This window comes from Microtus pennsylvanicus, chromosome 8, assembly GCF_037038515.1.
Source record: "Microtus pennsylvanicus isolate mMicPen1 chromosome 8, mMicPen1.hap1, whole genome shotgun sequence".
Taxonomy (NCBI): Eukaryota; Metazoa; Chordata; class Mammalia; order Rodentia; family Cricetidae; genus Microtus; species Microtus pennsylvanicus.
The window spans coordinates 81,470,220-81,494,126 of record NC_134586.1 but is presented as its reverse complement, the minus strand read 5'-3'; the positions used below and the strand labels follow the sequence as shown (position 1 = coordinate 81,494,126).

General features: G+C 38.5%; 1 protein-coding gene across 5 annotated transcripts in view; it reads left to right on the top strand.

The window, feature by feature from the left end:
- The first annotated feature begins 585 nt into the window (after positions 1 to 585).
- Grid2 (glutamate ionotropic receptor delta type subunit 2) overlaps positions 586 to 23,907 on the top strand; it is a 1,369,063-nt gene continuing 1,345,741 nt past the window's right edge. For 2 of the 5 annotated variants that reach the window (XM_075983937.1, XM_075983934.1), the window contains exon 1: positions 588 to 1,085. In XM_075983937.1, the coding sequence (XP_075840052.1) occupies positions 998 to 1,085 (88 nt within the window). In that variant the 5' untranslated portion in view covers positions 588 to 997. Of the gene's footprint in view, positions 1,086 to 1,936; positions 1,994 to 23,907 lie in introns of those variants that run through there. The other 3 variants (XM_075983936.1, XM_075983939.1, XM_075983935.1) reach the window with 3 other exon arrangements.

The window sequence follows — 23,907 nt, the reverse complement described above, 5'->3', positions numbered from 1 at the left end:
CTCTTTGAGTCCTGCCTTTCTCAGTCCGGGTGAAGATTCCCAGGGAATTGAGAGCGCGGTTTTGTTTCTCCCTTGTATTGCAGATAGGGGGAGGAGGTGGTTATTAGAAGCTCTTCCTCTCTCGGTTCCCCTCTCCGCCTGACAGCACCGCTCTCTTGCGGACTCGCTTCTCCTAGGTGATCCATTTCTAAGCAACGTGGGGCTGCAGCGGAGCTTGCCAGGCTGCTGCTGGCTTCCCGCATCCCGCCCGGCGAGCGGCTCCGGAGCATCCTGCAGCCGCGGCTCCGCGCGCCGGCCTGGCCCGTTGCTCGCTCCCGGCGGACACCCCCGCCACCGCGCCCGCGGAGCCGCTCGGGCCCGCCGCGCCAGCCCCGGGGCCCGCCTGGCGCAGAACCGGAGTCTTCTCTGCATTACTATCGGCATTACCTTCAAGTTCACTTTTTCCACCCCTCCCGGAGCCGGCCTCCCCCTCCCCGCTGGAATCTGGCGGCTCCGGTCGCATCCTCCTCGTCGCCCGTGGCACTGAGAGCTGGCCGCGAGGCGCCACGACCGCGCGCGGCCCGGGGTGGAGGGGCTCGGCGGCGGGGGAGGGCGCGGGCACATCCGGCGCGGGGGTGCCCAAGTTGCGGCGGAGCTGGGACCCGCCACCGCGGCCCCCGCGCGGCCAGGGCCACCGTCTGAGCGCCAGCCTCGCCCCCTGTCCGAGAGCAGCCAAGGCTGGATACATTTTTAAAAAGCCCAACTGCAAACAACTCTGGCGATGCCAAAATTTCCCTCCGAGTGACAGGGCTTGGGAGGAGGCTGCCTCCGGCTGTGCTAGCTCTCGGGTCGCCTGTGCCTCCTTGGCGACTAAGAAAGACTGTGTGCACTGGCGAGATTGGAAATTAGTGGGAAAGCTGCACTCAACTCTATCGTGACCTCAAACTCTGTGGACCGGTTTAAAGAACATCTACATATTGGAAGCAAAGTCGTGGTCAAGGAAGATCTGCATCGGAGGATGGAAGTTTTCCCCTTGCTCTTATTTCTGTCCCTCTGGTGGTCTCGAACCTGGGACCTGGCGACCGCTGATTCCATCATCCATATCGGTAAGACAGAGCTTGTGCGGCTTGTGGCGATTTTCCCCTAGCGTTTCCTTGGCAGTAATCTATTCTCCCCCACCCCCTTGAGCCTCTGACGGCTGCTGGAGTGGCTTCGGTTCGCGCCCCTTGGTGCCCGCGCTTGCACAGGCTCAGCTTTCTCTGAGCTGTGGCTGAGCCTTGCTGCGCGGGAGTGAGAGCGGGTGGGGAGTGCGGGCCTGGCGCTGGGGCTCACGTTGGCCTTCTCACATAAGTGCAGGGAGTGTGGGGACTCGGGTTGTGGGGAGAAGGAAGTTTGATTGACTCTAGCTTCCCGATTTTTCCCGGATGTACATTTGAGCCACGAAAAAAAAAATCATGGGGGTGGGGGTGTGTGCTGGCAGTGTCATCCGCGGGGAGAGAGGCGGGCTGGGGCTGGGGGCGCTCCCCGCGGCTCGAACAGGTGGTTTTGCATCCTGAGCGGCCGAGTCCGCTGCGGCGAGCGGTGCGGACTCCCAGGCTCGCGATCCTCTGCGGTCCCCGCGACACAGTGGCGGGAGAGGATGGCGGGACACACGCTCTCGGCCCGGGGCATGGGAGACGCCGAAGCCGTTGCAGGCCGCTCTCGTGGCCAGGCTAGACACGGCAGTAGCTGACAGCTGCCTCCCGAGCTGCGCCAGGGAGAGCTGTGCGCCCTGGCTCTCTGAGGCCCCGCGGGTCGCCAGGATCCTGGCCCCACCTATTGGCTAGCAGACCGGCCGGTGGCGCGGTGGGAGCGGCGGGGCTCGAGTCATTATCATGCAGGGTGCCCGCAGCTGAGGGCTCCAACTCTTCTCACTTGCTAATCCCTGAGAGCTGAGTGGAGACCGGCTTTTGCAGCCTTTTCTGCGTTAATGTGATGATTTCCTTTTCGGAAATTCTCCTCCAGGGCAAGTAAGGTTCGTTTGCGGGGCTGCAGTGAGACCCCTCTGGGGAATTTTTTTTTCTCTTCTTCTTTTTCTTTTTGGTACAGGAGTTTTATCTGTACAAACGGTTTCCTGTTCTACAAATCTAGGCGACAGATGGGTCACAGCTTCTCCCTTGCCCTTCCACCGTGACACACACACACACACACACACACACACACACACACACACACACACACACACCTGACAGGTGAAGCAGCTGCAGGTGGCAGTTCTTCCCAAGCCAGGGGCTCCTGTCTGTTATTTGTACCTTTGGTGGACAGATCCTTAGCTCCAGGGGGCTCCCTCTTTTGGTATTATAGGCTATCTCCGCAAACATGTCTGCCATTCTCCACCATTCATATCAATGGGACTGTATGTCTCTGTGCAAGGGGTAATGAGGTCAGAATTCAGAAAGCCTTGCCCTTGTGCATTAAGAAAATGAAAGCATTAGATAGCTGGCCTGCTAGATACTATTTTGCCTGGGGGCTAACAGTGCTTGTAGGTTCAGAACTTTCCGGTGAGAAATTACGGTCTCATTGCGGGGTTCAGGAAAGCTCTGATAAGAGTTTGGAAATGAACCAGGCTCTTTGCAAAGAAATGGCATGTATTTATGTGTAGTTGTAAGAGATGAGGGCAAAACTGTGGGGGTGGGATCATTATTCCTTTCTTTATATTCATTTGATGGTTAGATGTTTCTGACTTATGCTTGCACCCCTCCCCCACCTCGGGGGTAGTAGATAAGAGTTTATTTTGTTGCTTATTCTGTGCTCTCCATGTTAAATACATGATTTACACATATGTATATATCTTGGTATTCTTTAAGAGAGGAATACTACTTTACAATGCAATCTGGGCATTTGGTTCAGAGTAGGAGATAACTGTATGTTCTCTGTCGGAGTGAAATGGCTTACTTATTTATAACCTGATCCTTTAAAAGTAACTGTGCAGCTATTACACATTTGTTTAGAAGTCTAGCTGTGTGCATCTACTCTGTATAACCAACTGAAAGATATACTTCTTTCTCAATTAACTTGGCTTGAATGAAATTAGTGCATTAGACAAGGAGTTGGCTTCTTTTATAGACTACCTATTACTGCAGTGAAGCTAACAGAGTTTTAAAAGCTTTATACATCTTCTAATGTACTGAAAATTGGCGAAGTTGTGTGTACTTCAGAGGTTAAATGCCCCCTTTCCTGAACATTTACCCAAAATATGAGAAATTCAAAGCTGGTACATCTGTATTTAACTTGTAAGGCAGCAGGTAGCCTGCACTGGGTCAGATAGCTTACTGGGTCGATGAGTAAAATGAATATTCTTTATGTGATTGCTTTCATGAAATCACATGAGAAATATGAATGTTAAAAGTGTATTAGCTCAGGACCCAAAGGCTGAAAATGATGACACCTTTGAGAGAGGGGTATTTCACCTCTAGTGATGTGAGGAGATATGCAGAAATGAAGGTGTCCTCAGTCTGGTGAAAAAGTAGTTGCAGGCACACTGGGAAGACAAAAAGTCATTGCTCTATTAAGTTCTTTAAATACTGAAGGCTTTTGATATTGAACTATAGTATGTGTATGAAGATTCTCACCTCTCTCCTTTTACGTCATACAATGTAGCTTAATAAAAACAATTGCATATAACTTTAATATTTTGTTGAATAAATTTAGTTAAATTTATTGAATTAGTTTACTATGATCCTGAAATGCATTTTAATGATTGAATCACAATGATTCAGAATGTTTATTTATTCTACTCAAAATGCATAATATTGTGGTTGCTTGGATTTTCTGTTAATCACATTTCAGAGGTATTTATTAATTGCCTGTATTTAATTGTTAGATACACATACACACAGTAGTTTATGTTGAATCACCTCCTTTGCCCTGGTGAAAGGAAGGTCTTTGACATATAAAAACTATGCAAGTTTGAATTATGCTTCTACTTTGGGCCTGTGCATTGATTGAGTAATTTCATCAGGCCCACATTACTTGATTGCTTAGAAGTTTCCTAACGATCTGCATGCTGTAGGAAGAACCAAAACGTCGTGAGTGGAATGGCAATGATACGGTGTTTTATGAGGCTATTCAGAAGTCGCGCTGATTTATGTAGCTAGAAAGCTCCCAAGTCTTTGAGATTAGCCATGCTGACTGCTATTTTCCTCATACATCAGTCATCCCGCACTCTGTACTCCCTCAACACAACAGGAGTATAGCGTGTGTTGCTTTAATTAAGCAGGGATTAGGTGGCATTTCCAGTCAACTGCACAGTTTGTGTTTTGCTTCCTATCTAATATGGAGGATCGCACGTTTTAACAGTTTAATATATGCTCGTTTCTTTATCTGGTTCCTGTGCTCATAGAACAGATTGTAAATTAGCTATCACCAGTCACATATCTCTATAAGGGAACACGAAAGGACTGTACTCATCCTCATATTACACACATCACTAGCGGTATTTGGCTGTTATCAGTCTTATTAAAATGCTTTCTGTCAAAGGGGTAGAAAGGAACCGTGTATTCATTTCTCTCATAACCAGATGACACTTCATTCTCAAGATCATAATAATCAACTCTGTCATTGTGAGAGGCTTGGAGAGTTCAGAGCATGCTTTCATCATCAGAAGTTTCAGGTATACAGCTGGCTTAGGGAATGAATGTCAGCACATTGTGAACAACACCTGACATGCAATTGAAAGCATCTGTTTTTCTTATTTGGGGACTCGGGTCTGTTTTATTAAGTATGATTATAAACACATTCCCAGAAGGAATATAATAACTATTTTTTTTTGCTAAAATGTTTCTTTTTCTTCACATGATATTTACTGGTCAGCCACTAAACTCAATCCAGCATCAGGGACTCTTTGCATATATATAGCAAATTGCTTTTTTCTTTTTTACTTTTGTTATAACAACTGTTTGGTCCCTAAGTTATAGGCAAATAGAAATAAACTTACAAAAAGTATCAAGACACATTTTACTGTTGCTCTTTTCTGTATGATTAATACAGTTCTTTGAAGCACAATTCTGATGTGAATTAAATTAGACAGTGTTGTTATTAATCAAAGGCATCAGCCATGACATGACTAATAAACATTATAACAAGGACCTTTGCTGTCTACTCCAGATGAAATATATATCCACTAAATATCTCCTATAAATGTTCATTCAAATATGAATAAAAATCACAGTGATTAACATTTGACTTATCTAAAAATAGATGGTAATGGAAATTGTTAGAAGCAATGGAAAATAAATTTCATTCAATTCTGACCTCTATGGCTTATTTTTCTGTACCGTAAGTTTATCTTAATGGTACATTATGATTTTAAAACTCTATATTTTATACAGACTTATTTTCTTCTTTTACTGACTTATAGTATTGTAAGTAAGGCATTCCCATTTTAATTGGATCATTGGTTCATTTTGATTATAGAGAGCATATTAGTAACAATACTTGTTATTGCTGATTATTTAATGTTTGTTGCAGCCTATAGGAATATCTCCACCATTAGGTGTCACTGCCTTCTGAACTGTTCCTTTGTAGTCTTAGATGAAAAAAATCATATGAACTAATTTTGAAATTATCAGAAAAAGGCATTAATTGATGAGATTCATGATACTGAAAAACAGTGATTTTTATCTATATCTAGAAAAGTATATATTAATTTTGCATTTCTTTCTTACATATGTTACTCTACAGTGTATCAATACCTGCCACTTTCTAAAGAGAGAAGATTTAATGGTTCAACAATGTCAATTTTAGGCAAAGTTAAAGTCAAGCAAGGTTATTTTCTTAAATCAATATTGTGGTGAGGAAGAGCTAGGATAGAAGGAAGGCTGCTGTGTGATGAGTGGTGTTGGTACAGTCAGTCAGCAGTGAGTAAAGCCATTTCTTAGTTCTCTTTGCAGTGATTCTTCTCCTCTCTGGAAACCTTATGGTGGCAAACTGATGGATGTTAGTGTGGAAATGCATATAAACTAGATGTGAATGTTACATATGTGTATGTGAATACGGAAACATCTAAACATAATGTATATTATCCATGATCACCTATGTTTTCACGCAATTTTACCTGTTTAATATGAAGTTTCATGTAACTTGTCACCATGAGTAAGACTCCTATTTCATTTAGTCATTTGAATCAGTGTGTATTCTCCTTGATATTTTCTTGTGTTCTTTATTTCTATAATCTTTTTTGTGTGGTATTCTAGTCTTAGAATAATAGATGATTAAATGTAAGTCATCTGCCAGTACAATAACAATTCAAACACTGTGTTAATCATATACTTACAGAGAATATGGCCTAAACTGAATGGTAACTTTTTCTTATTCATTTATATTTTCTCCAATGACAACATTAATAAGTTAAATTATTATATTAAATGATGTACTTTAAATATCTGAAGTAAAATCAAGTAATAAGATGGTCATATTAAGAAGTATATTAAAGTTACTCTGAGATTGCTTACTGGGGTATTTATGGGTTCTAGTCATTTACATTGATGGATTTTAGGCTTTGGTTATAGATACAAATATCAGGAGAATGTGAACAACAGATGATGAATTTAAGATATCATAATTTGAAAGAGTCTGGACTTACATTCTGTTTGGTTAATACAAAGTATCTATTTTATAAACAGTTAATTGAGTAATATTGAAATTTTATTTGATTTTCTGAGTCTCTTTATTATAAACTCTTAAGCACATTTAACTCTAAAATTATGGGACTCAAAAGAAAATTCTGTATTGAAAGTGTTTCAAGAAGAAATTGGGAGGAGAGACATAATCAAATACAATACAGAGTTAAACTTAATAGCAAATTTTAGGGTGAACTTAAAAAATAAAAGTGGAAATATAAATCATAAATGAAACTGTAATCATTCTACTAAGGAGCGGGGACTCAAGCTGGTTCTGGTAGAAACTAGAATTATGATTAATACATTTGCTAATCAGATTTGTTAGGGAGCTCTAGTATCAGAGTGAGATGGGTTTGCTTTACTGTAGATTTTGTTTGTAATTTGATTAGCAGCCCACTAGGGCATCATGCAAGGTGTTATTCAAGGCATGCCACACTCAAGTGCTTTATCATTAGTACTGGCCTCAGTGGTAAGCACTCAGTACCGTCTGCACTGTCCATATAACTGGGAAATTTAAAGCACTCTGTTAATATTAGTGCATGCGTGATGTCACTCACAAATGTTTCATGTAAAGATACAGACATTTTAAAGTTCTTCATTTATTCCATTCCTGTTCCATTCATGTATTCTTGTACACAGTCCCTGCTCAGCAAGTAGCCTCAATGAGTGGCTACTTTGTGTTGACTCACTGATAGCCTCTTTAGCAGATAGAAGCAAAATCAGAGGTGTCCCAAGCTAAGCACATGAATTGCATGTTGAAAGTTAGTCAGTCAGTCCAGTTAACCATCTTATTAAAACATACTCCTAGCCTGGTGGTGGTGGCGCACACCTTTAATCCCAGCACTCGGGAGGCAGAGGCAGGCGGATCTCTGGGAGTTCGAGGCCAGCCTGGTCTACAAGAGCTAGTTCCGGGACAGGCACCAAAGCTACATAGAAACCCTGTCTCGAAAAACCAAAAAAAAAAAAAAAAACCACCACCACCACCACCACCAACAAAAACCATACTCCTATTCATAAAATCAAGATATTAATTTTATTAAAATAGCAATTGTATAAATTTACTATATCATACAACAATTAAAAATATTGTTTAAAATAAATGTTATTATTTGCTGTTATACATATCTTGTTTCTCCTAAGTGAATATCTTGAATCTCCTAAATTCCTAAATTCATGGCCTGGCGGTGGTGGCGCACACCTTTCATCCCAGCACGCAGGAGGCAGAGGCTGGCGGATCTCTGTGAGTTCGAGGCCAGCCTGGTCTACAAAGGGAGTTCCAGGACAGGCTCCAAAGCTACAGAGAAACACTGTCTCAAAAAACAACAACAACAACAACAAAACAAATTCCTAAATTCATTCATTAGTAAATCATTATAATTCTAGTATTTACAGAATTACAGGATAATACGGACATTCCTATCATCATGTAAGAATCTGTCAGTGAACCTTTTTAACATTTGTATAGTTTTTGTTAATTTAATACTTGAGTACTATGTTTACATAATTTCCACCCACCCTTTCTTTCCTCTAGCTGAAAACCTGTTATATAGCCCACAGTCCCCTTATGACCTGTTACTTTATAATTATTATTGTTATATATGTGTGTGTTTGTGTATATATATGCATAAATATGTGTATATATATTTACATGTACAGACTGCTGAGTCCATTTAATGCTTGCTCATACCTAAAAACCACAATAGTAGCATGACATGTATATTGGGCCTAAACAACAGCTACTAGTTGAACTTAAGGCCTGCTCAGTATGAGAGAATTCATGCCTGATACTGTAAACTTAGCCAAGTACCCATGGATGGTGAGACCATGGACCCAAGAGGAGTGCCTACTACTGCCACATCCCTAAATTAATATAGCTACCAACTCCCTGCTAATGACTATAGGGGTTCTCAGGATTAAAATTCTGAGTAGGTTATGCTTTTGTAGGTATAATTTTTCAGTTTCAAAGGGGAGACAAATAAGTAAGAAAGTAGATAAAACCTACTTTTTATAAGCACTACTAAGTTCAATGGGAGACTGACAAGTGATACAGGACTGTATTTTAGGTGGGGTGGCATGGTAATAACTCTCGGAAGAAAAAAAAAGACTTGATTCAAAACAAAGGGCATGAGGCATAAAGATATCTTGTGCAGTGACTTGCAAGGGCAATGGCGGTGAGACAAGATACTAGGAGTCAGTTTAATTTGTAAAGGGACAATTTGAAAGCCACTTTGAGTATCATTTAACGAGCAAAGTGGGAAGAAGAAGGGAATAAAATCTGACCTACAAGCAAAGCAAATGCAGGAGAGACTTATGTATCATGTTATAACTCTAAAGTTTTTATGACCTTCTCTGGTTTTGTCTGTACCAGCTGGCATAGAACTGTAGTTTAGCCACTGTGACTTGAGTTCAATTTGTGGCTGAAGGGGAAGGGCTGTCATTAGACTGTCTATATAAAGTAGTAAAATCAGACTTTTCTCATGCGTTGGCCAAATGGGAAAATTTCAGGGCATGTAGTATTCCAAAGTGCCTTTTTGGGGCAGGAAGCTGAAGTGTGTTACTGTGAATCAAAAATGGGAAAGTGGGGAAAGTGGGCAATGGTTATAAAGGAACCCAAGTGGGTTTCATTAAATTGTATATAAGTTGGACCTCCAGGTAAAGGCTACAATTTATTTTTTTTATGTGTCTACACGTTATAGGAAAATTTAGACCTTGTCATGATATTTGGTCTTTAATCAGTGAGTGGGGAAGATAAGTGAGATAGAAGAGCTCTAAGACAAGAGCCTTGCAGGATGGAGAGGCTGGGAGGAGAGACGGAACCCAGGAGAAGAGATGGATGTGTGCCTGTGGAACAGAATAGAAGACAGGATAGGATAATGTTCTAGAAGAAAACCAAGGACAGTATTACTTGGAAGATAAAGAGGAATGTTGTCAAGTTGAATATATAAAGTAATTATTCTAGAGAACGTCCAGACAGGGAGGAACTTTGAGAAAACTGTGTTCAGTGAGCAAAAAGAGATAAAATAGAGGCTGGCAACAACCGAACAAATGCACCAAGACCTGAGGCCTCTGAGAGGCTTAAGACGAGGGAAGAGAAAAAGGGAAGAGATGAAGGATATTGCAGGAAATACAGGGTGGGGTTGATTTTGATTCGGAAGTGTTCATGTATGGGAATTTTCATGAATATATTTTCACTAAGAAGAATCATAACAGAGTTACAGGCGTTATGAATAAGATACATCATTTTCCTCCAAATTTATTTGCTTCCTGGAGTTTAGGTTTGAATAGTAAGAAAGTCTTTTTGTTTTGTAGTTGTGGTATTAGATCAAGTGGTACTGAGTAAAGATGACTGTCCCTGGTCTGAGTGAGAAACTTTTCTGTGGTTCTGAAACATACGATATTTATTATTCTGCTTATTTGCTTTATTAAGTATTCCAGATCACCGCTAAGGTTTATTTGCTATTTCTTACCTGAAATTATGAGTGGATTACAATTTGAACAGCAGTGATATGTGTTACAAATAGAATACATATTTACTTTTGAGGAACTTCATTAATTATTGTGAATATATAATATCCTAAACTAATGAATGCTAATACAGCACAATGCAATTCTTGTATAATGGACACATTTGAACTGATCATTCATTTCTTTTTTTTTTTGTTTGTTTGTTTGTTCTGGTTTTTCGAGACAGGGTTTCTCTGTGGTTTTGGAGCCTGTCCTGGAACTAGCTCTTGTAGACCAGGCTGGTCTCGAACTCACAAAGATCCGCCTGCCTCTGCCTCCCAAGTGCTAGGATTAAAGGCGTGCGCCACCACCGCCCGGCTTTCATTTCTTTTTTAAACGAATTCTGAGATGCATTTGTTTTGCTTTAAATCCCCCAGAAATATTTCATTCAGAAATGAGAATGTGGTTATTTTATAGGGCAATAGTTTTCATTGCAAAACAGAAATTCATGTTAATTTTCAGTGACACAGTTAAACATTTCCTTTTATGGATCTTTCACTTCTATTTGTGCTATACCACAGCTGACAGCTTTTCAGTCACAGGTGAAAATGAGGAAAGGAAATGTTCTCAATTTTCTGAGCTTAGGAATCATTTGAAAGTGAATCTTAATGCATTCATAAGTCTATTAATAACCCAAAGAGTTGTGTATGTCACACTAGTGTTGTGCTTCAGTTAATATCTGGATTGAATAGGGCTTTCATAATTTTTCTGCTTTTATTCTGAATTCCTTTCTGGTGTTAACTCCTGCACCAGACTTTCTCCCATTGTGGGAATAATGTAAGTGTTGCATGGATATTTCTGCTAGGCTACATGTTTTAAGTGATGTATAAACAGGAGATCCATGAATACTCAGAAGATTGAAGTCTAGTTTGAGATCAGAAAGGACTGCCGAAAAAGACAATTGTGTTATGGCCGAGGAACACATCATGGAATACAGAATACTGTAATATATTTGTAACTTAGTAGTCCGTACTCTCTTGGGATGGTGAAGTACAGTCATTTGACAGAATACAGAATATCAAAATGTATATGTAACATTAGTAGAACGTGACCTCTTGGGATGGTGACTTGCAGTCATTTGGCAGAATTTTGAAGCAGATTTATATCTAAACTTATTTGGAATGGGTACCTAAAATTGATGAAGTACTTAATCTACTTACTATCAACATCATTAAAATGTCATATGCCATTGGCAGTACATTTCAGATTGACATATTGTTCTTAAAAACCCGGGACCAGAAACTGAAGAGACAAATGAACCATTGCAGGTGTTCTGTTGCCTGTAGCTTAAGGTGAATTAAAGTCAGGAGCTGATTCATTTGCATAAAAACCACAGCAGTTTGCTAGCATACAAAATGGTGTGATGGTGTTGTGACAATTGCATATCTCATCAGTTATTTCTTGATTGACCACAAGTACATTGCACGTTGTTTCTGAAGATGTTTCTGGTCAGTCTCAGCATAGACCAAAGAAAGTGTTCTCTGCATGTGGCCATTCGAGTATTTTCTGAAAAAGATTCTTTTTTCCCCCCATAATTTATCCCTCATCCCTCATTTGTGTTTGTCGTATCTCATAACCAGACTTGACTGATATTGCTCTCTTGTTATCTGTTGCTGTACCTGGTGATTTTCAAACACTCTATGAAATTGACTGTTGAAATAGAAAAATCATAATCTATATTCTCATGCTGCATTGGCAGTAAATATACTGAGTCACTTTTGAATTTAATGTAGGACATTTAGCAGATGGGCTCAGCAAATGTTAATTTTGATATGTGATGCCTAAATATTTAGACTTTAATGTCTCGTTTCATTGTCTAGGTCACCTGTGCCTCTTATCCTTGAAGAGCTTTTAGAGATATCTGTCTCCTTAAGACATAGTTTCTTATTAGGGAGCTGAAATAAGAGGCAATTTGAGTCTTCCAGCTGGATGACTACAGTCCACTACAGCATGGGGAATTGTGGGAAGTCAATAAATGTCCTGTTGATGGAATCTTGACAGCGCCATAAGCCAAATATATTTTTCAGAAGAAAGTAGCTTATAAATAGGATGAGGAGTTTATCCTTTACAGATAGTCTTCATTTATAATAGAAATCTCTTTACTCAGCTTTCTGATGGTTAATCCTTCACCCTAGTATAGCTATTGGCTGCAAAATAAATATAATCATGTCAAAGCTAGAGCCAATACGGAACGTCAGCCATTTACTTGCCTCTTTCTTCCTTCACACCATAGATGTCAGCAGTTATGTCATTAAATCATGAAGTTGGAAGAGACTTAGATACCTAGTGATTCTGTAATAAATAAAAGCATTGAGCTGTTGTTTAAATTTGATCGCACATGTGAGATTTTGCAGTGTTTCATATGTATATATATGAAATTTCTTTTATTTTTAAGCTAATATTTAATATTATAATAAATCAAAATTTAGTCATATAAGTTATCTGTACTTTTGTCTATACTCCAGCAAAGGAAAGAGGGAGTTTATCCCATAGCAAAATAAAATAGTTTTTTTTACAAGAGCCATGGTATCTTAGTAAGATACTTACCTTCAACCATGTAGCTGTAATTGAGAACAGAACAAATGTAGCTGTAATTTAGAACACTAAAAAATGGATATAAACAAATAATCAAAAAAGTAACTGTCAAATGCAAGCTTTTTCCCCACAAAGGCTTTGTTTTGTTGTTGTTAATAAACAGTTTAAAATAGTGAACTGCTTTGATTCTATTTCCTGTCCACCCTTCAATGGCAATGCTAATGAGCAGCAAAATAGCCAAAAGCCAGGAAGAAGGAGCAAAGGATTTTAGATAATCTGTAAACCGGAAAATCAGCCCCTGAATGCTTCTAGGCACAGGCTTGCTGAGAATAAACATCTTTATTTTCCCCAAATATTTCCCAGATTCTGAAGAGGGAATTTGCTTTTGACTGTTGGTTGTGACCTAAACTTCCAGACCACCAAAGAGGTTGCTGCATAACAAAAATTGGAATCAGATCAAGAGTATTAATATTTGGAGAAGTTTGTTCTTGGGGTACTGCTACTGACAGCCAGGGCAGCAGCATTATCTCAGTTTCTAATATCGTGACTCTTGTGTCTTTATTAAAGGAAAATATAGATTGTTAGCTATATTTTAAAGCAATCCACATAATGAACTATGTTGTTTTGAAGCTTTTGGCAATCTCCATTGCGTACTGCGATCTTCCTTATATGTTCCCACGTGGCTCGCAGATGATGCTGTGTTCTAGAAGACTATAAAGAAGAAGCTGAGTACTGTCATTTGAGAAGTGCATATGAATGATAAAAGCAAAAATCTAATCAATGGTGAACTAGAGAAAGAAAAGAGATCAGAGAAAGTGCCATTATTTAGTACAGATACATGGCTTCATTAGAGGTGTTTGTTTCTTTGTTTTTTGATATGTGGTTTCAATAGAAGGTCCAAGTTGGTTTAGAACTCACCGTCTTCATGCCTTCTCCTACAAAGTGTGAGGTTATAGTGCATGACAATACACCCAGTTTTGATAAAGTTTTATTCAGTGTTAGTTGATTGTAGATTTATTTTTTTATATTTTTAGACAAGTGCTGTGAGTAATGGTTTGTCTTTAATAGTCTCTTTATTCAGATTATAAACCAGTTTATCTTGCTACCTTGTTAGAGAATCAGTTTTTCTTGTTAGACTCACTGTTTGTCTTCATTTAGAGGTTAAATATTTATATTCTGTGATTATTAATTGACCAATTCAGACATGATAGCCTTTAGAATCTTCAACAAACAAAATCAAGTTTCTTGGTCTGTCTTCTAAGGTTAATGCTATGCACATTTATTACTTTTGGCATTTGTGTTTTCTCAGATGTTCATATGACATGGAAATCAGAGTGACATAAACAAAGAAAATGATAGTATAACTATATAAGAGGTATAATTTAGACCTTTTAATACTTCTAGTAGTAAATAATGAATATTTTAAAATGTAATGCACAATATACACTTTTAGAGATGGTGACTTACCATATATAAGTGTATCCTTAATTTTGCTTTAGCTTCATGAGTAGCTGAAATGACAGTATATACCATTATTATCTGGTTTAATTTCTATCTTATTAATATTATACTAACGTCATTACTTCCTTGCTAACCCTTTGTTAAAATTTGATTATGAACATGCTTAAAGTTTGACTTTCCCCCCCCCTTTCAACAAATGTTGTTCTTGTCTTCTAGCAACTGCTAACAAGCCTAATCTATTCAATTGATAATGTAACTTTATTTTTTTTTTTTTTTTTTTTTTTGTAACTTTAAAATTTAAATTTTCTCATTACAAATACAGACATGCCATGTAATACAATGGTAATCAGAGAGAGTTTCATGATATTTTCAAGACTGAATTTCAAATTGAGACAGTTCATTGCAAATCATCCAGAAGAAATAAAAGAAATGGTTTGGCAAAGCAACTGTAGAGGCAACCATATTAGGCAAGCTTTGGTGTCAAGATTAGTAAGGTCTAAGTCCAGGCCAGCTACTAAGTTTGAGAAATGGCTGGAGGATCCAGAAATTAGCCTTGTTATATACTGGTTAGCTTCCTATTTCTTTGCTGCTTACATTGTACATCTATTGATTTTCCGTCTGTTCAATGCATAAGAAACATAACTATCATACAAAGACACCTATTTTAGGGGTGTCAGAAGCACAGAAGCAATATTCATTATTCTTTCAGTTTTCAAGATTAGCAGAGTACTAAGACAACCACTGAAGTTTGTGAAGTTTTTACTAACCCTTAGAAGTCTGTGTTTGATTGCACAATGTTAGTATCTTATTTTTTTTATTTACTTTATTTTTATTGAAAAAAAATTCCACCTCCTCCCAGCCTCCCACTCCTCTCCCCCTCCCCCCACTCCTCTCCCCCTCCCTCTCCAGTCTGAAGAGCAGTCAGGGTTCCCTGCCCTGTGGAAAGTCCAAAGTCCTCCCCCCTCCATCCTGGTCTAGGAAGGTGAACATCCAAACTGGCTAGGCTCCCACAAAGCCAGAACATGAAGTAGGATCAAAACCCAGTGCCATTGTCTTTGGCTTCTCAGCAGCCCTCATTGTCCACCATATTCAGAGAGTCCGGTTATATCCCATGCTTTTTCAGTCCCAGTCCAGCTGGCCTTGGTGAGCTCCCAATAGATCAGCCCCACTGTCTCCGTGGGTGGGAGCACCCCTTGTGGTCCTGACTTCTTTGCTCATGTTCTCCCTCCTTCTGCTCCTCATTGGGACCTTGGGAGCTCAGTCCAGTGCTCCAGTGTGGGTCTCTGTCTCTATCTCCATCCTTCGCCAGATGAAGGTTCTATGGTGATATGCAAGATATTCATCAGTATGGCTATAGGATAGGATCATTTCAGGTTCCCTATCCTCAGCTGCCCCAGGAACTAACTGGGGACCTCGCCTTGGGCACCTGGGAGCCCCTCTAGGTCCAAGTCTCTTGCCAACCCTAAGATGGCTCCCTTAATTAAGATATGTGCTTTCCTGGTCCCCTATCCAACCTTCCTTTATCCCAATCATCCCGTTGCCCCAAATTCTCCCCATCCTACCCTTCTCACTTTTCTCTCCCCATCTCCCCTTTCTCCCCTCCCACCCCACCCCCAAGATCCCGAATTTTTGCCCGGCAATCGTGTCTACTTCCCATACCCAGGAGGATAGCTATATGTTTTTCTTTGGGTTCACCTTCTTATCTAGCTTCTTTAGGATATTAAATTATAGACTCACTGACCTTTATTTATGGCTAGAACCCAATTATGAGTGAGTACATCCCTTGTTCATCTTTTTGGGTCTGGGTTACCTCACTCAGGATAGTATTTTCTATTTCCATAGAATTTGTACATTTTAGCTAAATGTTATGTTGCAACAAAATTATTTCTCAGGAGGAAATGTTTAACTCCAAGAATGGAGAGGCACCTCAAATGTGACTGGGTCTGGTTGGGGCCATAATGCAAATGCTGGCCGGGAGTCAGGTCTGCTTCCCTTTATACTCACTAGAAGACTTCTCCTTCATAGTGGATGATCGATAATCAGTTCCAAGAACAGTCAATACTTGATACAGTGAAACAGTTTAGGTAAGCCCTGTATCGGTGGGTGATTTTTCTGTTCTCAGCCCTCTTTAGTTCTCCGGTTCTCTTCTGTTCTCTAGCCTTGGTTCCTAGTTCCACTCATTTAGAATTTAAATGATAGGAGCCTACCTGACTAATCAATTCAGTCAATCAAAGCTGGTAGTGATTTGTAATTTTCAGAACTATAAACTGATACTTTTGCTTCTTAAGCAGAATTACATAGGATGGGAAAGCAAACAAACAACTCTTAGTATTAATATTAGTTACACAGTTGAACCCTGCTTCTGTCATTTTGCAATCTCTTAATTGTGGGATTTCCCCAAACTAAGTTTACCTGCATTTATATCACCTTCACCTCACTGACTGCAAGGTTAAACAGTACAACTGAAAATATAAACTCATAGATTTTGAGCACAGTGTTTAAATCACTGGAGGATGATTTGAAATTTTTGTGTCTGGCTGATCACAAGCCTGGGTTGTACATGTCGCCTGAGGTCAAAGAGTGCACTGTGTTTCACCCATTGTTTCTCATTCTGGGGGGTTGCTATGCTGTAGGGGTCAAACAGCCCTTTTACAGTGGTCCCATAAGTCCATTGGAAAGCACAATTATTTACATTATAATTCATCATACTAGCAAAATTACAGTTATAAAATAGCGATGAAAATAATTTTATGGTTGTGAGTCACCACAGCAGTGGGAAATGTATTGAAGGGTTGCAGCTTTAGGAAGGTAGAAAACCACTGTTTTATCCCATTCCTATATTGATGGTGACTTTTCTACTGCATACAGTCATATTTTTTTAATGTAACATTAACCATTCCATCAAATATTGTTCTCTCTAAATTAGTGTAAAATAGATGCCTAAAATCTATGTCGTAAGACTAATTCTGATGACTCCCTCTGCCTCCGTAGCCACAATTGCTGGTTATCTTGATTTGAAATAGAATGAACTAGCAATTTACCATCCAACTCAGGGAACTTGAGAGTTAGGGACAATATTAAGATTTGTGCTGTGCTGGCAGAGACAAATTGGAACTGCCTAGAGGCAAACTGGGAGAAAGTGGGAGAAGACACCTCATAGTGTGAATGGCCTCCAGAAATGGGGTCAACATGTTGAGAGTCTTAGCAGGAACTTGATTGATGTATTCTCATACACTAGCCAGTTATGATCTCTTAGAAACAGTTTTCCTTCCTCTCAAATGTAGAAGGAGCGGCGGGCTTAGTTCCTGCCACCCTGCTCCCACATGGCTAGCTTAGCCCCCAAAATAACAACATAGAAACTATTTTTTTAAACACTGCTTGGCCCATTAGTTCTAGCCTTTTACTGGCTAATTCTCATGTCTTGATTAACCCATTTCTAATAATCTGTGTAGCACCACGAGGTGATGGATTACCAGGAAGTATCTTAACCTGCATCCATCTTGCAGAGAAGAGCTATAGTGTGTGCCTCACTTCCCTTCTTCCCAGCATTCTGTTCGGTCTACTCCTCCTATCTAAATTCTGTCCTATCAGGCCAAGCAGTTTCTTTATTAACCAATGAAAGTATGACGCTCCTCCATCACTCAAATAACACTTTATGCCGATTTAATGGAAAGTTTAATGTTCACTTTATTCACAACTATTTAGAAGTATTTTATTTATTTCATATTTCTTTATTTTATTCGTTTTATTGAATTTTATATTTTTCTCTGTTTCCCTCTCTTCCTCTCCCCTCTCTGCCTACCTATTCTCATGATCCTCATGTTCCCAATTTCCTCAGGTGATCTTCTCTTTTTCTACTATCCATATAGATTATGTCCATCTTTCAATATAGATTAGGACCCTCTCTTAGGGTCCTCTTTGTTGTCTAAGTTCTCTGTGATTATGAATTGTGGGCTGGTTTTTCTTTGCTTTATGTCTAAAAGATACTTATAAGTGAGTACATATTATATTTGTCTTTCTGGGCCTTGGTTACCTCACTCAATATGATGTTTTCTAGATCCAACTATTTGCCTGCAAATTTCAAGATATCATTTTTTTCCCACTGTGTAGTACTCCATTGCATAAATGTACCACATCTTCTTTATCCATTATTTGGTCAAGGGGCATTTAGGATGTTCTCAGGTTCTGGCTATGACAAATAATGATGCTATGAACAAAGTTGAGCACATGCTCCCATGGTATGACTGAGCATGCTTTGGGTATATACCCAAAAGTGGTATTGCTGGGTTTTGAGGTAGGCTGTTTCCTAATTTTCTGAAAAAATGCCATACTGATTTGCAAAAGGGCTGTACCAGTTTGCACTCCCACCAGCAGCAGAGGAGTGTTCCCCTTACCCCATATCCTCCCCAGCATAAAGTTTCTTCAATATTTTTGATCTTGGCCATTCTTACAGGTGTAAGATGGAATTTCAGAGTTGTTTTAATTTACATTTCTCTGATGACTAAGGATGTTGAGCATTTCCTTAAGTGTCTTTCAGTAATTTTAGATTCATCTGTTGAAAGTGCTCTGTTTAGGTCTGTACCCCATTTTGGGGGGTTATTTGTTTTTTGATGACCAGTTTCTTGAGTTCTTTGTGTATTTTGGAGATCAGCCCTTTGTCTATCTGATGTGGGGTTTGGTGAAGATCTTTTCCCATTCTGTAGGATGATGTTTTGTTTTGTTGACCATGTCCTTTTTTTTCCATAGAAGCTTTTCAGTTTAAGGAGGTCCTATTTATTCATTGTTGCTCTCAGTGTCTGTGCTACTGGAGTTCTGTTTAGAAAGTGATCTCCTGTGCCAATGTGTTTAAGTGTACTTCCAACTTTCTCTTCTATGAGTTCAGTGTGGTTGGTTTTATGTTGAGGTCTTTGATCCATTTGAATTTTGTGCTTGTCAATAGATTTGAATATATTTTCATTCTTCTACATGGTGATATCCAGTTATGCCAGCACCATTTGTTGAATATGCTTTCTTTTTTTGATTTTATATTTTTGCTTCTTTGTCAAAAATCAGGTGTTTGTAGTTATGTGTGGATTGATATTTGGGTCTTTAATATGGTTCCATTGGTCCTCCTGTCTGCTTTTGTCAGGGATTATGATGCTTCCAGAAGTTCCTGCATTGTACAGGATTGTTTTGGCTATCCTGGGATTTTTGCTTTTCTATGTAAAGTTGAGTATTGTTCTTTTGGAGTCTGTGAAGAAAGAAATTGAAGAAGACACCAGAAAATGAAAAGATCTCCCGTGCTCTTGGGTAGTTAGAATTAAGATAGTAACAATGCCAATTTTACCTAAAGTGATCTACAGATTCAATATAATGCCCATCAAAAATCCTAGAAGTGTTTTTATTTCCAAATTTCACAGGCAATAGAAATAAGAAGAATATAAGTTGTCTTTTTTCAAACAAATTTAATATATATATATATATAATGTATATCATATGTGTGGTATATATGTGTATGTATGTATGTATTACTGTCTGTTAGGAGTACTTCGTCATTTTGGTTCAGCCATTTCATCTGTGTGGTACTGGACTCAGCTCCTAGCAAAACTGATTAAACACTGGCAGGCACATCAGTTGTTACCTCATATCAGATGCTATACATCGAGGCCACAGACATAGGAAGTAAACTGTCTGAAAGAAACAGAAATGTAGATTAGAACAGATACTTAAAATAATGTAGTTCGACTCTGGAGAGAAGACTTCAAGTCTTAAGGCATAAAGTCAATAGGTGAGTATTTAAAAATATTATTAGAGAAGTCTATCATATAGTACCAACGACTCAAAGTTAGAGCATAGGCTTAACCACTAAAGTTTTCTAAGTTCATGTTAAAATTTGTTATAGGATTTAAGTACAGCCATTGTTTTCTGGTTTTGTCTCATATCCTGCCCTTATGACCTGATTTGCATAAATCATGATTATTTCCTTACCTGTAGCAGCAATTTCTTGTAGCTCTTCCTCTTCTGTCTTTCCAAATGTGGCCCTAGATATGAGGACATGCTTTTTGTATAGCCCAAAAGATAAGGCAGCTTTCCCCTTCCTTCTCTGTGATTGGCAGGCCTGCACAGGCACTGTATCTCAGGCTACATTTCCTGTCCCTTTGGTGATAGTAAAAATCTTACAGGTGATGGCTTAAGGACCACCATGATCCAGGGCATGTGAACGAATTGGGACAGTAAGTGTTTCTGTGTTGAATGACTAGAAACTTAGCTGTTAAGCATGTTTGTTTTGCGAAATACTTATATTTACATAATTGAAGTAATACTAATGTATATTATGGACCATGAGATAAAAGAAGTCTAATTATGTAAATATATATAATATATATGCATACATACATAAATTCACACACACACACACACACATATATATACTATTGTAATTAATAGAATAATTGGTGCTTATTAAGATAAAATTGGATCTTGTTAAGATAACCTTGTAGGTAGATACTAACCTTTTTGAGGAATGACTGTGTCTACAATGTTTGGAGATGGTTACTTTTACCAAAGTTTTCCTCAGTATTGACCATCCAGGACAGATTACTTTTGACCACATCTTTTTACCTCCTTTACACAGATCCAAAGACTTATTTTTCAATGTATATGCTTACCTTTTGTTTCAACATCCATTTATTGCTCTTGTCCTCCTCTGCTCCCAAACTTAGATTCAAATAATGCTTTACATATTCATTCACTAAATTTTTATCAAAACATGTTATTTGGGGCATACTTTAACTTCTTGGAAATATTTTTTAATTTACTATTTAAAGATAGGTTTGTCTTGTAATGCCCGTATCTGAAAGGATTATATAATTTTCTCGATTATATTTTTGTAGCGTTGGGCTTGAAGTTGCCCTTAACCCTAGTGATGAACTTTGTGCAGATATATCCTTCCACATACTGATAATGCTTCTGTATCAGCAAAGGAGACAATAAAATAATAAACTGGCAGATTTGTGTATGCAAATGACCATTAACTGTGATTTTTAAAATTAAAATACAAGCTTGTATGTCTTTGTGTGTATGCATTTATCACTGGTGCTTATTTGTTGAAGATTTTAATTATCAATCTAGCTATATGGTTACTGTCTAAAGCCTTTGTTTTCATATGAAAATGAAACTGATAATGGAAATTTATGCCCTGGCAATGCTGAAGTATGCATGGGCAGGCTGTTTATAATGGTTTTGTTGAACTTGGCCATACTGGGCTTCATAGTCTAAGTTGATGAGGATGACTGACCAGGTGTCGTCCACAAGAGGGCACCAGATCTCATTACAGATGGTTGTGAGACACCATATGGTTGCTGGAAATTGAACTCAGGACCTTTGGAAGGGCAGGTAGTGCTCTTAACTGCTGAGCCATCTCTCCAACCCTTGTTTTCATATATAGCATACAATAAACAACATATAACTATAACTACCTATCATCAAGAAAAAAAGAAGGAAGGTGCATAAAGTGACACAAAACCAGACTTAAGGGAAGGGCAAATGCCTGGCACTAATTGAGCTTTCAATGAAAAAAAAAAAACAAAACAAAACAGTTTTCCTTCCTTTTTCCTAGTCTTCTTCCAGCTTTCTTTAGCACATTTGGTTTTATTTAAATAATTGCTCATTTTGTTTCTGACTGTTGTGTGAACATTTGCCAAGTATCCCGAGGCTGAATTTAATTGATTTTTGTAATTATGTCAAGTGAAGAGGAAAACTATTAATATATGGTTTATTCATATACTCATTTTTAATCTCAAATGGATTTGATGTTTGTTTAATATATCAGAAAACACCTAGAACAAGTGTATGGATTCTCTTTTGTAATTTTCATTCTTTAAACTGTCATATACTATAATGTTGTACTTACTTATAAATTTGTGATATTTATACATCCTGTGCTCTTTTAAGATATAATTCATAGTTATTTTAAGCCTATTCTCAATGCCCTCTAACTTAACACTTTTATATCTTTATAGTAACAATATTTCAAGTCATTGTTTTCTAAGTTTACTGTTCATTTATGCAAATTAATTACTTATCTTTATTTCTATTTCAAAATTACCTATATTTGTCTTTTTGTTTCAAAACTCCTTTTATATATTCCTTAAATACTTATTTCTCCTTTTCTATACTCACATACAAATTGTGTAAGAGAGATGTATGTTTTTATCTATAACATAGAACAGGAGAGAAGTCACAGTAATTTTGTAAGCATTTTATTCCCCTTGAAGTTTTATATATACTAGCACTGATTTACAAATTTTTCCTTTTTTTTTTACTTAAGCTAAATTTGTTTTCCCGAATTAAGCAATTACTGTGGTTTTAATCAGAGTGCCAGCGCCACAGGTTTACAACTGATTAAAGGTCAACAGATTGTTGGAGCATTCAAAGGCAAATCAGTGCAATTTGTATAGGGCCCTTAATATAAATGCCACAGCTTAATTTTAATTTAAAGATACATTAATGAAAAGACTTCTATTGTGTATTTTGAAGTACTATTATTAAGCATACATTGAAGTGAAAATGCTTTTACCATGTTCAAAGGGAACACAGAATTAGTTTGCCCACCTCAAATACCAATACCAAAAAGGTAATACATAGGGAAAGTTCCTTTAATTCTCCTCCATCTCTCTGTGGGTATTTCTAAAAGGACCCTATACAGGAAAACAAAAAGATACAGTGAAAATGAGTAAACACATTCTGTGTAAGGAAAACTTGGAATGCGTAGCCATCCATTCAAATACTTGCTGGAGTAAAAGTCATTAAACCCTCACAACACAGTAATCATTTATGCAAACACATTTTTAACACTATCTCATAAAAATGGAGATCGGTAATTCCAATAATGTTGGCAAGATAATCACACCAATTTTTCAGATAAGAGGAAAAAAACCTAACAATGATAGGTAATTGGTCTTCTCACCTATGCACAGAGGCATCTGATTCTGATATCTGTTTCAGCTGTTGCTGGAGAAGACTTCCCAAAGGCATTCAGGCTTCTCCGTGTCTCCTGTTTTCTGCTTTCGTCAGAGTCAGCTTCTCAGAATGAATTCAGATTCTGCCTTAGTAACTGTGTCTGGGCTGGGATGCTCGGTACTGGAGTTTCTGTCTAGCATGCCTGAAACCTAGAGTTTCGACTTCTTTAACACAAACACACAATTCAAGCATTTTAAAATATTATTTGGCAAAAGGAAGGGGCCAGGCATAAAAATGTCAGAACAAAACTCATTATTTTGTATAACTATTAAAAGCTAAAAAAAAAGAAGGACCACATGCAAGTTTAGTCATTGTGGTTTAGGGTGTGCTAGGCAGTTCACACCAAATTGCCCCAGTAACAGTGTTGAAGCCTTTGCTTCATTTTCCATCACCTTGAAAGGAAAGAAAGTTAAGTAAAATAAATCCAGTGAGTATTCATTGCACAAATTCAAGCCTGGTTTGTTGGGGCTAGATGAGTTCCTTGTCCTGAGTGGTGTGTTTTTATGACTCAAGCCCTCCCAGTCTTATCACTTCTCTGTTCTCAGTTATGAATAAATTATACTTTCTAAAAAATCTACTTTACACCTTTGATTCACAGTTTTCCTGAGACACTAAATATCTGTGCTTAACAGCCTGTAATCCCTTGTGAACATTTTTATGTCCCTCAATTTCCATCTTCATTGAAATCCCTCACTCTGTTCCCCTGCAGTAGGATGTATAAGATTATCCAGGCTCCATATACACTGTGATTTCCCTTTTTTCTCCAGTA